The sequence below is a fragment of the Syzygium oleosum genome, unplaced genomic scaffold (assembly GCF_021117445.2).
Source record: "Syzygium oleosum isolate NSW1041296 unplaced genomic scaffold, Sole_v2.1 Sole_v2.44, whole genome shotgun sequence".
NCBI lineage: Eukaryota > Viridiplantae > Streptophyta > Magnoliopsida > Myrtales > Myrtaceae > Syzygium > Syzygium oleosum.
This window is the reverse complement of record NW_026607528.1, coordinates 845,244-861,145: the sequence shown is the minus strand read 5'-3', so window position 1 is coordinate 861,145 and position 15,902 is coordinate 845,244. Positions and strand designations below refer to the sequence as shown.

Here is a 15,902-nt window from a genome sequence, read left to right as displayed (position 1 = left end):
CTCCGATGAACAATCGATGTGTCCGTATATGTGGCAAAACATGTCATGGAGACGAACACGTGAAGTTGATCCTTGGAAGGCTGAGGTTTCACGTGACATAGCAACTCAGTCATCCAGATACTATTTGTTTCCTTCCTCCTCTAGCGTGTGCTGTCTATTTGTTTTAAGAGGAGGAGGATCTGATGGCACGAAGGAGATTATAGACCAACTAATGGACTAGTTTAAAAAGAAAGGGATTCTACCACACACAGCTTGAAACGAATAATAAGAGTAGTCCAATTAGTACATATCTAAAGTGCTTGGCATCATGGGCCTGGAATTTTTAATTTTGTCGTGGATTCTCTTTGCGGGTATGAGCCAACAGCTTTTGTAATCTCTTGAACATCGGAGAATCATAATCACATTCAGGTCCCCACATTCATATAAAAGAACAAGGTGAGCACAACACCTATTGGTGGATGAGGTGATAAGGGTTTTAAGGAAGTTCAATGGAAAACCCGTAAGAAGTTTCTTGTATTTTATGGGAGAAATTCATGGTCACTTCATGACCCTTTCAGGCGCGATTTGCCAAGTGATTTTCGTGGAAAAGGTCTTGAAATTGAAACTGAAACCAGCTCAACGTATAATATTTGAAAAAACGTTGCACCTAAATAGATCTGCTGTCATCCAAAATAAACCAAACATTCATTTCATCATTTAAATAGGCAACGCAAGAAAATATTTCACTAGCGGACTTTACACAACGACATACATGCAATTAAAGAACAAATGTTTAGGCAATGACCCATATTCGATTTTTACTTTTATTAAGCATTTCCATTCCATAAATGAATTAGTATTCTATTTGTTCAGGTAAACAGTTATCTAGATATAGTTGTGATTTCTTTACGTAAAAATCCTCTTTTGAAAATATCAAAAGTCCATCCTTATTGATTGATGTGGGACAAGTTGCGAACAATTTTCTAGAATGGATCAACCGACAAATGAATAAAGTTTAGCCTGACATTTATCAAAGTGAATAGATAAAGCTCGGCCTGCCATGAGTGAGAGCTACGAACAATTTAGTATAAATTATGTAGACACGTATTTTTCATGAGAGCAGGACGGGGCAATTACAGGTACAGGTGAAGAGCATATGCTGAAAATGCATTTGTCCAAGTCTTTAAGTTAGCTTGGGAACTGTTCATGTTAATCCTCCACAACCTCTAACAAAATTCACTACTAACTTCCCGAGATTCTCTGCTCAGCCACACCAATGTCCCAAACTCCTCGCACAGCTTGTGCTTCACATTTCTTTGCCCTTCCGTTTGCATTCAGCAACGTGATCGTGGGGTCATGCTCGCTTCACCTTCCCATTACAATTCCCCGACAATTCCACTTATTAATGGAAAAACAAGTCCAGTCGAGTCGTGCTGGATCTCAAATTTCAATCAGAACACCTGCATAGGTTCCATGCACCTTCGCATGATGCTGACGAAATTACGCGTGCAATAACTCAGCATTCTTAAGCTCATTGTTCAAGCACGCACAGTAGAAAAAGCAAGGACTAAGAGCATCTTTATTGCAAGTTGGTTTTCTTTTCTACTTTTTTGTTAAAAGAAAAAGCAAGTCAAGTCAAGAAGCACCAACATAGGTTCCCCGCAACTTCCGAAAAGTGCTGCGAATATTATGCGTGCAATAACTAAGCATTCTTTAAGCACTCAGCAATCAGCAGTGTTCAAGCGCGCCCAGTAGAGAGTGTTCTGTGTTGGCAATCCAACGTCCAAGGCTGAGGATTGGGGGAGATCACGGCAGTGGGTGGGTTGTTTTGTTTGAACACTCCTCAGGTAGTCGACGACTCTATGCCCTTCTCTGTTTCCTGCTCTGATTGCTCCATTTTCTTCTGATAAGTTGTCTGAGAGTTTCTATTGTCGTTTGAATGTAGATCCGAGTTTGAGTCCAGCGAGACATTTCTGCTATGCCCAGATCTGGGATTCCATATATCTCTCCTCTGTTTCTTTCTCCATCAATTTCTTTCACAATCCTCTCGAGATGAAAAGGAAAGAGCCCACTCGTTCAGAAGATCCAATCTACAAGGCGTCTTCCTCTTCGAAGTCTCCACATGTAGGTGATTATGAAGGCGGAACCAAAAGACCGAAGGGAAATGATTACGAAGTGTTCTTGAGCTTCAAAGGGGAAGACACTCGCAAAGGCTTCACCGATCATCTCTATCATAACCTTGACCATGCAGGAATTCGTGTGTTCAGAGATGACAATGAGCTCCGCGTTGGTGAGGAGATTGGTCCGGAGCTTCTCTACAGTATTACGAAGACTAAGATCTCGATTCCGATTATTTCGGAGAACTATGCTTCAAGCAAATGGTGCCTCTGCGAGCTGGCTGAGATGTTGAAGTGCAAGAGAAGTAAATGGCAGATAGTGTTGCCCATATTTTACAAAGTGAAACCCTCACACTTGCGACATCTTCCAGGGAGATTGGGAGATGCTATCAATGCACATAAAAAGAATATGGATGAAATGATTGTGAAGGGATGGGAAGAAGCACTCAAAGAAGTCAGCTCCTTGAAAGGATGGGAATCGGAGAAAATTGATAGCGGGTACCTTATTCTCCAACAAAACATTGTTTAATTTTTCATAAATAGATCTTTCTTGAAAAAGAATACACATATTGCTATCCTAGACTGATCTTCATTGTTATTTGACAGGCATGAAGGAACATTAGTTAAAATTGTTGTCAGAAAAGTTATGGGCGAGTTAAAAAGACTTTTTCAGTTAAATGTTCCCGAACAGTTGGTGGGAATTGATGATCATGTGCAACAGATTATGAGCAAGATAGATGCCGAATTCAATGGTACGAGGATTATTGGAATTTATGGAATGGGCGGCATCGGTAAGACAACTCTTGCAAAGGTGTTATACAACAAACTCTCTAGTCATTTTGACTATCGTAGTTTCGTGGCAAATATCCGAGAAACATCTCACAGTAACGGTATTGAATGCATACAAAAGCAACTCATTTCTGCCATAATAGGAAGTTCGTGTGATGTGTCTAATGTCGACGAAGGAGTCAGTGTATTCAAATCTCGATTTACGAGTAAGAAAGTCCTAGTTCTTCTGGATGATATGGATGATAGTACTCACTCAAATGCTTTGGTTGGGGACGGAAGTTGGTTTGCAGCGGGAAGTATAGTCATCATCACAACTAGAAACAAAAGCATTCTTGATGAAGGTAGGGCAGGCTACATGTACAAACTCAATGAGTTGTCTTTAGATCAATCATTGATTTTATTTAGTAGACATGCATTTCGAAAAGATTTTCCTCCGAATGATTATGAGGTTATCTCTCGTGATGTCGTATCTACTACTGGGGGGCTTCCATTAGCTCTTGAAGTTATAGGTTCTTTCTTATGTGGAAAGAAAGAAGTCGTATGGAAAGATACATTAAAGAAATTAAAGAAAGTGCCCAATAAGAAAGTGCAAGAGAAGTTGAAAATAAGTTATGAAGCATTAGATGACGAGGAGCAACAAATATTTTTGGATATTGCATGCTTTTTTATTGGATCACATAAACAAAATCCAACTTTCATGTGGGACGCCAGCAGTTTTCTCCCGGGGAGGGGGATTGAAGTATTGAGTCTTATGTCCCTAATTAAAATTGACGAATACGGCATTCTAAAGATGCATGATCAATTGAGAGATCTTGGTAGGGAAATTGTTCGTCTAGAAAATCCAAAGGAGCATCAAGAGCGTAGCAGATTGTGGATCAGTGAAGAAGCCCTAGATGTGATTAATGGAAACAAGGTAAGACTTTTCTCTACTTGTCTTAGTCAGTGAATATGGTTCCATCTTCGCATTCTTGTTTGAAATAAAAATTGTTGTGAGTCTTGACTCCCCAAAACTAGCTGCTTCTACTAGCAAAAGAGCTCTTTTGATTAATTATTGTCCTTGCCTGATTCTAGGACATAATTCAGGATCAATTTCTTGGTTATGGGCAATTGATCTATATCTTTACCTAGTAGTATGGTGATAAGGATACTCTCCTTTTGGTAATTTCAATGCTACAACAAAATTACAAAAGCATAATGTTTGACAGATTACTTTTAGAGAAAACCTGACATTTACAAATTGTTGCAGCCATGCTTTCCCCGCATATTTGTTTGATGCAAGTGTTTGATGTTTGGATTCGTCTTTTGGTTTCTTGTGAGGCCTTTTTTTATATTTTATTTTTACTACTTATGAATTATTTGGTGTGATAAACGAGACCTCCAATCATTGGTGATGATTTAGCTATCTAGGTTCCTGTACTTTTTAAGTTGGGTTAAGTGTAACACCTAAGTATTATTGGTTGTGCAATTTAGTCACCCCATCTATTTTTGCTTTTGCTCAATATAGTCCTCTAACTTCAACTTTTTTGTGCAATCGAGTCCTTTGTGGTCAACCGTTAGTTGACACCGTCAATTTGTTGATGTCGCTTTATATATGATTTATGAGCAACTGGGTAATATAGCCCTTTAAACATTTATTATTTTCATTGTATATACTTTTCATGACAGTGGATAGTTTCTTTTTATGAATCTGCAAATACCTTTTCTTTTTGTGACGGTGGATGATTTTTCTATTAATCTCCCGTTATTATTTATTTGCTATATATAGGCTATCATGTTATAATAATAATTTGTTTATTGTTCTATTCTTAGTGAGCATCTTCTTTAGCAAAGATTTAGTTAACATTAATAACATCATCTTATTTTTATGAAACGAAAACTAGTTTGGGGTAAATGTGACACGGATTTATCAGTTTGGGATTGTTTGTGACATGAAAATTAGTGAGGGGTAAATGTGAAACAAGTCTAGCAGTTCGGGATTTTTGGTATTATTAACTGAAATAAATGTGGTTTTGAATTTTGTGTGATGATTAATTTTCATTATTAGCATGAAAGTTAAAAGGTAATCGACTAAAAGCAATTATAATATGTGGATGATTTGTACAAGCATCAAACAAGCATGTGCAAATGTCATAAGTATCGTTAATTAAGAAAAACTAAATATAAACATTGGGATGCAAAACATAATGAAATAACAAGACTATTGAAAGAAAAATGCTACCAATGCTTTCCAGCGAGCATATATTTTCCACGAAAGAAAATGTAATCAACTGAATAGAACACTACTCAAAAGTGCAAAAAAAAAAAGGTATCCATGAATTTGTTGACAAAAATACAATAAATATACAATAAATATACAAGAAACTTATAATGTAAAAAGAAGTAGCGTCTCATTCGAAGGAATACAAGTTTGAAGGAAACGTTGAAACCACCAGACAAATCCGTATTATTGACTCTCATGATTTGCAATCAGGGTGCAATTCATTACCTAAAGCAAAAAACGAATTTGAGTTCCTAAAATATTGGGTTACAACAAAAGAAAAAAGTAAAAGACTGGAGTTCCTTAAGAATACAATTGTATCAATCTTCATGTCCAATCTGTTCATACGGAAGATCTCATTAATCTATGGGAAAATTGATCAAATTTAGATGACTACTACTACATTGTAACAAAATCAACACGACAACGAAAAGATAGTGTCAAACATCTATAGTAATAAAAAGAAAGTAAGAATCATGTATAGAACATTTGATATTGTCAATTTTCCTTCCACGTACAATGCAAAACCCTCAGCGAAGAAACACATGATAAGAAAGGAACGTAAAACACATGCGTACCTTTTGCAATGACATTCTCGTTTTCATTTTGATATTTAGAATTGCAAACGTAGTATACTAGAAAGAATGGGGGCATTCTACAATTTGGATTCTTTAATTTTGATACATGTTTTGATGGCAAGTTTGATGGATGCATTTGGACTGTTAGAGTCGTATTGGTTCACATATACATGATAGGAGTAAATGTAGTGTTATTTCACATATAAATGGCATGAATTTTCATAGATATATTTGAATTAGTGTATACATGAAGAGAGGCCATCTATTGTAATTGCAAATGGATGCAAATTTTGGGAATTCAGAAGGTGCAAATTGCGAAGGGCATAATTGGGAGAGGAAAACTTTGGGAGCAACCCCTTGAGCTTCTCATCTTTACATAGATTAGATAAATAGTATGCAACCATAACATGTCAAAAACAAAATTTAAAGGAGAAGCCTACGCCATGATAGTATGACAGCAAATTGAAATCATTGCATTTTATTTTACATCAGTTGATCTCATCTCATCATTTAAAACTAATGGTCCACAATGTTTCCAAGTTGCAGGGTACTAGAAAGATTGAGGCACTTTCTCTTGGCAAATGTGGTATAGGAAGAAGATACACAGCTGAACAATTTAAAGAAATGACCAACTTGAGATTCCTTCTAGCGGATGGTGCGAATTTCACCGGAGATTTCCAAAACTTACTTCCTAAATTAAGATGGCTTCGGTGGGCGGGTTGTCTCTCGGATTTTACTGCGGTCAACTTTCATCCAAAGAAATTAGTTGTACTCGATCTGTCATGGAGTGCAATTTCCGAGGACCGGGGAGGATGGGTTCCACTCAAGGTAAGATGTAAAGAAGGCATTGAAGTATTTTTTTTTTTAATATAACATTTTTTCTTGTACATATAACATCTGAAAATTGATTTTAATAATTCAACTAGCCGTTTCTCTTTAATTTTATACTATTGAAGGAAAACATGGCCCCCAATGAATGCATCGCACTTGTACATCCCTCAATTGATATGCTTAAAATACATTTATCTGTTGGCATGACCAAACCCTACTAAAAGAGACATTTAAAATTAAGTAAGACAACCGTGAAGTAGTCGGGAAGCATGGGTATTTTTTGAGGAATTCTAAAAAGTCAAAAACATAAGGAGTAGTGGAAAATCATAGGCTGCGACAATCCAATTATAATGAGATATCCATTCTTTCTTCCAGATGGCAACCGAGCTCAAAGTTCTCAACCTCAGGAATTGTCGATCTTTGAGAAGAATTCCCGACTTGTCTACTTTCGAAAGCTTGGAGATTTTAATTCTTGCATACTGTTCGAATCTGGAAGAGATTCATCCTTCTATTGGGGACATCAAGACCCTTGTTTCCTTGGATGCCTCTTATTGTACAATACTCAAAGCGCTACCGGCAGGAATAGGTAAAATGGTAGAATTGAGGGAGCTTCATATAAATAACACTAATATACAAGAGATTTCTATTTCGAGAGATTGTTTGATGAAGCTGAAGACTCTACGTGTCAGATGGTGTAAAGGACTTTTTCAACTTCCTAAATCTATGGGCTCCCTTGTCTCGTTAACTTTATTGGACTTATCTTATTAAGAAATTGAAGAATTACCTGAATCCATTGGTTCCATGAAAGAGCTCAAGACTTTAAATGCCAAAGGATGTAGACTGTTAGCCCGCATACCCAGCTCCATAGGCGAGCTAGCATCTCTACAAAGCTTGTCCTTACGTCGCTGCTCCTCATTGACAGAGATCCCAGACTCGATTGGAAAATTGGCATCATTGACTGAACTGAACTTAGGATACACATCAATTACGAAATTACCTAAAAGCATTGGGAATATGCCAAATTTGAGGATCTTGAAAATTATTGGAACTCACGTAACGGAATTGCCTGATGCCATCGGGAAGTTGGCAAAACTCCAAAGGTTGGGAGCTAGAGAATGCCGAAAACTAGAACGACTACCTAGTAATATATGCGAATTGGTTTCGCTAGAGGAGCTTTCTTTAGACTTTTCAGGCATTTCAAACATGCCAGAAAGCATTTCTAAGCTCTCTTCTCTCAAAAAGCTCAGTGTTGCATGTTGTGAAAAGCTTCGAGAAATACCAGAACTGCCCTCTGGCTTAAAAGATCTAGCTATCACCTGTCAGAGGCCGCCGTTGCCCAATCTTTCCCAGCTATCCCGTCTCAAGATACTCACTCTTTGTAATTGCCCTTGGCTTGAACGTGTCCCAGAGCTTCCTGTTGGACTATTGCAGCTAAATATTACAGATTGTGGAAAATTGAAAGCGTTCACGAATGTGTCAAACTTGAAGCACTTACCATATTTGGAACTCCACAATTGCTTTGATCTCGCAGAAGTCACCGGCTTGGAAGGTTCACATTGCCTATCCAACTTACCCGCAGGGCAATGCCCTAAGATATCTCAGGTTGATGGGATTGAAGATTCTTCGACGTTGATGAGCCCAAAGGCATCTCAACTCGATGGATCGCTAGATCTTTCCGATTCAAAGATTCTGCAGAGAATGGACGCCGGAGCAAGTTGCGCGAATTCAGTTGAAATCCAAGACCTTGATGGATCAAAATCCTCTCAAGTGTCGGATATCCTTAAGTGCACGTCCGCCGGACAATTGCAAGACTTTTCCAGTTTTAAATACCTGAGTAGCCTTTCTGTTTATGGTTGCAATAGTGTAACTGAAATTCAAGGCCCCGATGGATCAGAATCCTTGACATATTTGAGTATTGGCCGGTGCTCTTCCCTTAGATCGGTGGACCTCTCAAACATAAAGAATCTGCGGCATTTTTATTCTGAGCGTTGCAAAAATTTAGTTGAAATTCGAGGGCTCGAGGGATTAGGGCCCTTGCGATTTTTCCATATTGATGACTGCCCGTTTCTTAGACAATCACCGGACCTGCTGCGTTTAAGGCAATCATTCTGTTGAAGTGGAGGGTGGAGGTCGGAAGGAGGGAGGTGGTCTGGGCCAGTGGGGGGGGGGGGGGGGGAAGGATCACAGACAGAAGAAGGTGTTTCGGATCTCCTCCCCATTTTCTCTCCCCATTCCCTCATTTATTATTCATTCTTTTCTCTTCCTCTTTTCTCTTTTTTTTATTCCCCTCAACTTTTTTTTTTACTTAACCGTTTCGTTTTCTCTCTCATCATCAGTGCGCTCGAAGAGGAGAAACAAACAGAAGAGGAGGACAAGTTTTGGCGAGGGAGGTTCCACCGAGTGCTCGCTGTCTCTCTCCTGTTTTTCCTTCCCCCAAGGGGGGCTTCCAAATCGATGGTGCTCGCAGACCATTTTTGCCAAATTTCTGAAGGCTCGCCTTCCGATTTCTAGGAGCGGATCCAGATGGTTAGTCCTTTTCCTTTTGATCGAATCGTCCTTTTACTGGCAATTGTCCAATTTCTGATGCTTGATTCGCCTGCCTGTTTACTTCTTCTTCTTCTTCTTCTTTTTCCTCTAATGAAGGAAAGGTTGGGGTTCGATGATGTTCCTGTGGAAGTCTGATGGTTGCGCCTAAATATGTAAACAGCGAAGGGATGGCCTGGTGATATCCTTTCTGGAAGGGTACTTGTGTTTACTTATGAAGTGAAATTGCTTGATATCGGCGAGTCTTCATCACCTAAGTAGTACACAGTCAGTTTCCACCATAACCCCTTAGCTCTGGAGGAGACAGCAAACTCAATAGGTAGAAGTTGTCCAAAGGTTACCTGGTAACTTAACCAAAACATTTAACCAAGATGAGTTGTCGGGAAACATCTCCCCGATACATCAAGTCAACGTAAGATTGTGTGATGTTGAATCCTACCAAGAACACTAACTGGAAGTTCTCATCAACGAAGGACAGAAATAATTCTTTCAGCTGAGTAAAAGAATAATGCACAAAGCTGTGTGGATAAGCTGGATATTGTGGGACTATCTAGTAGGCAGTTACTAGCAAAATACTTTGAACTTGTACTTTTACAAGATGGACCCTCCCTTTGGAGTTGAAGTAACATATGTGATTGAAGGATTGGAAAATAGATGATATCCTTGGTCTATGATGACAAAGAGAGAAGGCACATTGTTTAAGTTAAGTAGTTTTATTTTGTTTTTTCGTCTTTTCAGGGTTTAGTGAAGATAGTAGTAGTCGGTGCTCCTCTTTGTTTTTTATTCTGGTTACTAGATTTGTTTTAGGATTTGAATTATGTTGTATAGAGACGGATAGGTATTTCCTTGGTGCCTCACTTATTATACCTTTTACATAACAAAGAAATCAGGGAGAAAAGAAATTGAGATTGGGTGCCAGAGGAGTGATTCATAATACTAATTCAAGGATTGATGTTCGTCTACCCACAGACAAACTAATATACAATTGATTAAAGATGAACTATGAGTATGGGTTGTACCTCTCCATTCTGTGGAGTTTCTCCCTTGCATGAACACAGCATGTGTTACGTTTGCTGGTGGCAAAAGGAATATTAAAAAAGCAGGAGCCAAGATTATTGTGTTCAGTCATCTGCCTAGTTCTTGGGGCATGAACTTTTGTCTTCCCAGCTCAAAGCACTCTTTGCCTTCCTCTTCAAATGATATAAAGGAGTCAAAATTATTTGATGACACTGATACTTGGATAATCATACTTGTTAAATTGTTTTTCCTGTATTTGGTTGCTCCCAAACTTTCGTGTAATAAAAAGAAGTATCTTGCACTCCTTTTTTAGGAGCAAATGGGATCGTTGAGGTTAACCTATGTCCAGGTATTTACCTTTTCATCTCTGCTTTTGCATGATAAGTTGGTGGAATTTTCGCTCTTCATTGATGGTGTTTCATTGTTATGCTACGCCGAATGCTGATAAGTTCCTCTGGATTAGTCAGAGCATTATGAATAGTGGCTGTTAGTTATATCTATACAAGATTATTACATTGAAAATCGTTTTTAGGATTGCCATCTGTATAGGATGCAATCAAAAAGATGGAAGTTGGTCACCTCAAAAATCATTCCCAGCTGGGATCAGGAGTAGGATCATTGGATATGTAGAATGGGATTCCTAATCCCAGTCCCAAATATCCTACTTTGCCTATTTAATTAGGACTCAACATCATAGTAAATGAAATTAGGCCCCTGTTCTCATTGTCCATGACCCATTGTGCGTCTAAAACAATATCTAAAGGCCAAACCTGCTAATTAGGGCTAACTTTGGGGATTGAACTATGAGGGGATTATAAATGAGATTGAGGTGTTGCTCTCATCCTGAATTAGATTAGATGGAAGATTTAATTGGTGGTTGTGGCAAGGCTGAAGATACTTTCTATACAGACTTGGGTGAATCCATAAGCTTTTCACTGGAGTAAGAATAACTTTTTATTGCTGGAGTTGGAAGTGGGCTCTATCTTCATGAGAGCTTGGGCTGGGGTAATGGAAGGTCTGCTGTGCCTCCACAAACAGCAGTGCAGCACAATGCGAACACCTTTGTACAGCAACCATCTCTTCTGGCTGGGGACGGAATTCTTTTTTACGTCATAGCATATAGCTCTTTACCCTGTTTATTTCTTTCATCCTCCTGTCTTCTTCTTTTCAGTGCCATCATCTGGTTTTGCCATTGTTTTATTCTCTTCTATACTTTTGGCCCAGATGCTTCTCTAGTTAACTTTCTTTAAGAGGTAGGAGAGCTTCCTCAGTGATGTGTTTCTGCTGTGGTGATGCTCCTGCTTTTGTCTTCTACTTTTGAGCTTCATTTCCTCTTTTCAAAGATAACATACAGGTGTTAGCACAGAAAAAAGATTAAGAATCTATAACTTTAGACCTTAATTTTCTGTAGTCTTATGATCATTGATTCAAAGTATTGTCCAATTTCAATCATTTCGGATCAATCTTAACAACCTTTACCTTAAGGGTTAGATTTTATGCTGCAGGGATTGCCTCCCATATGTGTACTGATTAGATCATGAACAGTCGTTTTGTGTAGCTGTGACATACCATCTATGTATAACTATTTAAAAAACGAATGTGCTTGCCATATCTATGTAGGAATTGGCTCTAGGCAATCTGTTGGGATGCAAGATCTCAGGCCTGGTGCTTGTGCTCTAGAATCTAGTATGGTGGAAACCTCTAGAATCTAGTGCTGTGGAATCCTCGTCAGTTTCTCACCTTGTGTTTCTGGATTCTCTCCCATGATTGACCCAAATTTTTACTTCCTGTTCCCCTACTCATGTATGATACACATTACATTTTTTTTTTTTTGGTAAGGGACACATTACATTTTTTTCATGTCTAGTTCATGTTATGTTTCATGATATGTCCTTTATGGGGATATTATAGTGCTTGTGCTGTTTGCAAGTTTTCAATTGGCTGGGATCCTCTTCATAGAGATACCCGTATTTGTATTGCACCTTGCTATTGTCCCTTTTGGTTCCTTTATTGACCATATTTTCATTCTAGAGTGACAAGTTTTCCATGCTGTTAATCAAATAGTTCAAATCGAAGTTTTAATTGTGATCTAGATGTAATAAAGTCATTGACTTGATTGGATAGTGACCAACATATCGCTGTTTTCTTATCAACAGGCTGTGATAGCAATGGTGCAGCAGGCTATGCAATATGTTGACCAGACAACTAATCTTGAGACCAAGATAGAGCTTATGAAGACACTTAACTCTGTCGGCGTTGGTAAGGTGAATATGTGTAATCAAACTCTATTACAGCTTATATTCATCAGCAATCTGTTTTTGTTTCGTAGTTTCTATAGCTAGATTTGTCATGCCAAATATATGTCGAAATTGAGGTTGATCAAGAAACTTGCAAAAATAAAGGAAGAACAGGGTCTTATAGCAGAAGCTACTGATTTGATGCAAGAAATCGTGGTAACTTGAATTTGACTTCTGTTGTCATGTAATTGGTTTTTCCTTGTCCAACATTCCTGTGATGGGTTTGAAATGCAGGTAGAAACTTTTGGAGCGATGGCAAAGACAGAGAAAATTGCCTTTATTTTTTAACAAGTACGGGTTTTTTGTATTGCTTTTAGCTGTTTATGCACTGTTACTATGATTGGTTTTCTGATCAATGGATTTTTCAGGTTCATTTGTGCTTAGATCGCCAGGATTATGTCTGTTCACATATCCTTTCCAGGAAGATCAGGTCCCTGAGTGTTTGATGCAGATCCTTCCAAAGAGAAGAAAAGGCCTAAAGAAGGTGAAAACATGGTCGAACAAGCGCCAGCTGATATTCTGTCACTTCTGGAGTTGAAATGGATATACTGTGACCCATGATACGATAAATTTGCGTTTTGCTTTTTCTAATGTTGTGTCCACTATCTTTTAACTAATTTGTTTTTGCCGATCAAGCGCCACCTGGTGTTCAGTTTGTGGTTCAAACCACGAACTCGTATGGCTTTATATATCTGGCACATACTCCTCTTCGTTTCTAGCTTTATCGCAACTTTGACGTTCCAGATGTACTTTGTAGATTTGAACTCTCATCTTAGTTTACCCCACATTTTATGTGGTTCATGATGTAGGCATAGGTAATACTCACGTAACAATGATTACCTTGAGATTTGTTGATACTATAAGGCGACATATGAGATTCCATCAGTGAAGTGCAACCCAGAGCAGGGAATCCGATGAAGCTCTTTCCTTGTTAAGTCTTCACTGAGATTTTCAAGGCTCAGCTGTTCATTCTGTGATTTAATTAAATGCAGGTTCTAAGGAAAATCTGCTGGTACTTAGTTCTATAACCACATGGTCCTATGCAGTCAAGCCTTCTTAATGCCACTTTAGAGGATAAACATCTATCAGAAATTCCCCAATTCAGGTACCATCTTTGAATTGTTCTAGGCAATTGGTTGTACATTTTGCAATATCTCAATAATGTGCCATAGAATTTGGTCGACCATGCCTTTGATATTTTAACGCAGGTTGCTGCTGAAACAATTGGTCACAGTGGAGGTTATCCGACGGACTCCTTTTTAAAGTACTTTCAAAGATGAATTTGAGAATGAGAAAACATGCTAGGAGATGCACTTGTTGAGAAGGCAGCAGAAAATCTTAGACAGGGCCCGATCATAGTCAAAAGAAGAATTTTGGCTTCTCTTGGGCGAGACAAGCTAACCTTTAGCTAGGAGCCTCTTCAGAGAATCATCAAACATGTAATTACAGAACTTGTCGTTTTTCTTCTTTTCATTGGATCACCATTCAGATGTGACTCACTCTACTTTCTGCAGAATAGTATCGTTGTTTTGAAGTATTGCTCGAGGATTACCCTAAAGAGACTTGCAGAGCTGTTATGCCTCAGAATCCAGGTCTGATTATGTGGAACATTTGTTTATTTTCTTTATCAATGTCACTCTTTATGAATGATTGCCTAGACCCCTCATTTAACCCTGAGAAGCCTCTCGGCCTGTGATCCCTGATTGGGGCATGGTTGCTGGACTTGGATACAAGTTCCAAAATCTGTAAAAGAGTTTTGGTGCACCAAAGGCTTGTCATGGATTTGAGAATGTTGTCTTCATAGTTTTGTTTTGTACACTTGGCTTAGTCAACTTCTGCTCTTAAATTTGTTGTAGCTGTGTCATAGTCTGGCATTGTGAAACCATTTCTTGTGCCGCGGAGCCTGAAATTCTAATGTACTTTAGAATTGTGGAAGGAGCTCTGCTATATTGCTAGAAATGGCTGAGACACTCACCATTTCCTGTGTTACAAAAGTATATCTCGCTAGAGATCTTGATTAATGTGTTCAGAAAATCTTTGTAGCTGAATCACTCAAGGAAAAGGGCTTTGTTTTTGGGGTTCTCTTACTGCTGTTGTTAAGAGCTTTAATCAATCACATGCCTCAATTTATTAAATCAATACTATCATCTGATAGACAGTCCATTTAATGATAATTATACGAGCTTGTATGATATTCTATCAGCATGACCTCTTGCTTCTATATTACCATTTTAGGAAGCTGAGACGCATCTCTCCTTAATGGTTGTTTCCAAATCCCTGATGGCTAAGATAGACCGACCAATGGGAATTGTCAGTTTCCAAATGACAAAGGACAGCAATGAGATTTTGAACTCAGGGGCGACAAATTTGGGAAAGCTGCTTGACCTTGTCGAGAAAAGTTGCCACCAAATCCCCAAGGAAACCGTGGTTCATAAGGATGCTTTGAGGGCTCGAAGATGTTTAGTTGAATGAATCATCTCTCTCCCCTTGAGCCTCTCTCTCTCTCTCTCTCTCTCTCTCACCGAAGAATGCTGTTTCACATTGTGGTCTGAAGTGGGGACTGGCGATATTCATCATAGAACTCTCCCGTAGCTGTCTTAAATTTGATTGCATATTTTGCAGGGGGACCAGATTTGGGCCTTGTTTCGGACTGAAATGATATACTGAATACACTTTCTGGATAGGAATGTTGTTTGGTCTTTTCATCTTTCTTCTTTCCTCTTTACCCCCTCCTTTTAATTGAAGATTTGTGGGCTTTAAGGGTCCAGAACTTGTACCAATGGGAAACGTGTCAGCACATGCACTCATTTGGATTGAAATAAGCGCCTTGTTACAGAATTGTGTTTCGCATTACAAATATTGTCGATGCTTGTGTTTTTCTAACAGCGGGAATAACATCAGCTCTCTGAAGAGTAAAGCTACTTTTCCATTTCATTTCACATCCAAAATGGGCACCTGTTTCTAGGGAGCTTCATTTCTGTAAGAAAACTATACTTTTTATTTCCTCAAATGATGTTACTTTTCTCCAAGTTGATAATTGATACGGCGTGGACCTTGTCCTATAGATTTCCGGTTCCAACTTTTTCTTTATGGAAACTGAAAAGATTGGGAAAAGCTGTCTTCACGTCAACTTTTGACCGTGGAAATAGTTATGCCCACTTAAGTACAAAGCACAATTTCTATGGTGAAAAGTGCAACTTTCTTCACAAAGTAAATGTATTTATCATTTTATTAAAGAACACGAACGTCAACTTACTTAGCATAAGTTAGACAGAGAAAATTAGTAATTTTCAATGTACTAACCTTTCTTGTTATATGTGCCGTCAATACTTTGGAAATTACATCAATCATCATAAGATACACTTGAAAGTCATTCTTGAGGTCCGCATTAGCATGATCAATTATTTATGAGAAGTAAATTGTTTTTTTCTTAAAAATTTAGTTTTTAGTTTAAAGGGACTAGAAACATGTTTTAGTGTAATTGTCAACGCCT

At 38.4% G+C, this 15,902-nt stretch overlaps 3 protein-coding genes across 3 annotated transcripts in view; all 3 read left to right on the top strand.

Moving 5' to 3' along the window:
- The first annotated feature begins 1,737 nt into the window (after positions 1 to 1,737).
- LOC115663517 (disease resistance protein RPV1-like) overlaps positions 1,738 to 15,902 on the top strand; it is a 69,830-nt gene continuing 55,665 nt past the window's right edge. The window contains exon 1 of the mRNA XM_056306463.1: positions 1,738 to 1,826. The gene's annotated coding sequence lies outside the window, so the exon portion shown is untranslated. The remainder of the gene's footprint in view (positions 1,827 to 15,902) is intronic.
- LOC130136237 (disease resistance protein L6-like) lies at positions 1,860 to 5,075 on the top strand. The gene is made up of 2 exons (XM_056306428.1): positions 1,860 to 2,594; positions 2,703 to 5,075. Exons 1-2 carry the CDS (start codon positions 2,032 to 2,034, stop codon positions 3,829 to 3,831), a joined length of 1,692 nt encoding a protein of 563 aa, XP_056162403.1. The 5' UTR covers positions 1,860 to 2,031; the 3' UTR covers positions 3,832 to 5,075.
- Positions 6,927 to 14,881, top strand: LOC115666307 (protein SUPPRESSOR OF npr1-1, CONSTITUTIVE 1-like). Its single transcript, XM_056306464.1, has 6 exons — positions 6,927 to 7,137; positions 7,321 to 8,463; positions 12,024 to 12,079; positions 12,269 to 12,371; positions 12,778 to 12,893; positions 14,645 to 14,881. The coding sequence occupies exons 1-6, from the start codon at positions 6,927 to 6,929 to the stop codon at positions 14,879 to 14,881; spliced, it is 1,866 nt and encodes a 621-aa protein (XP_056162439.1).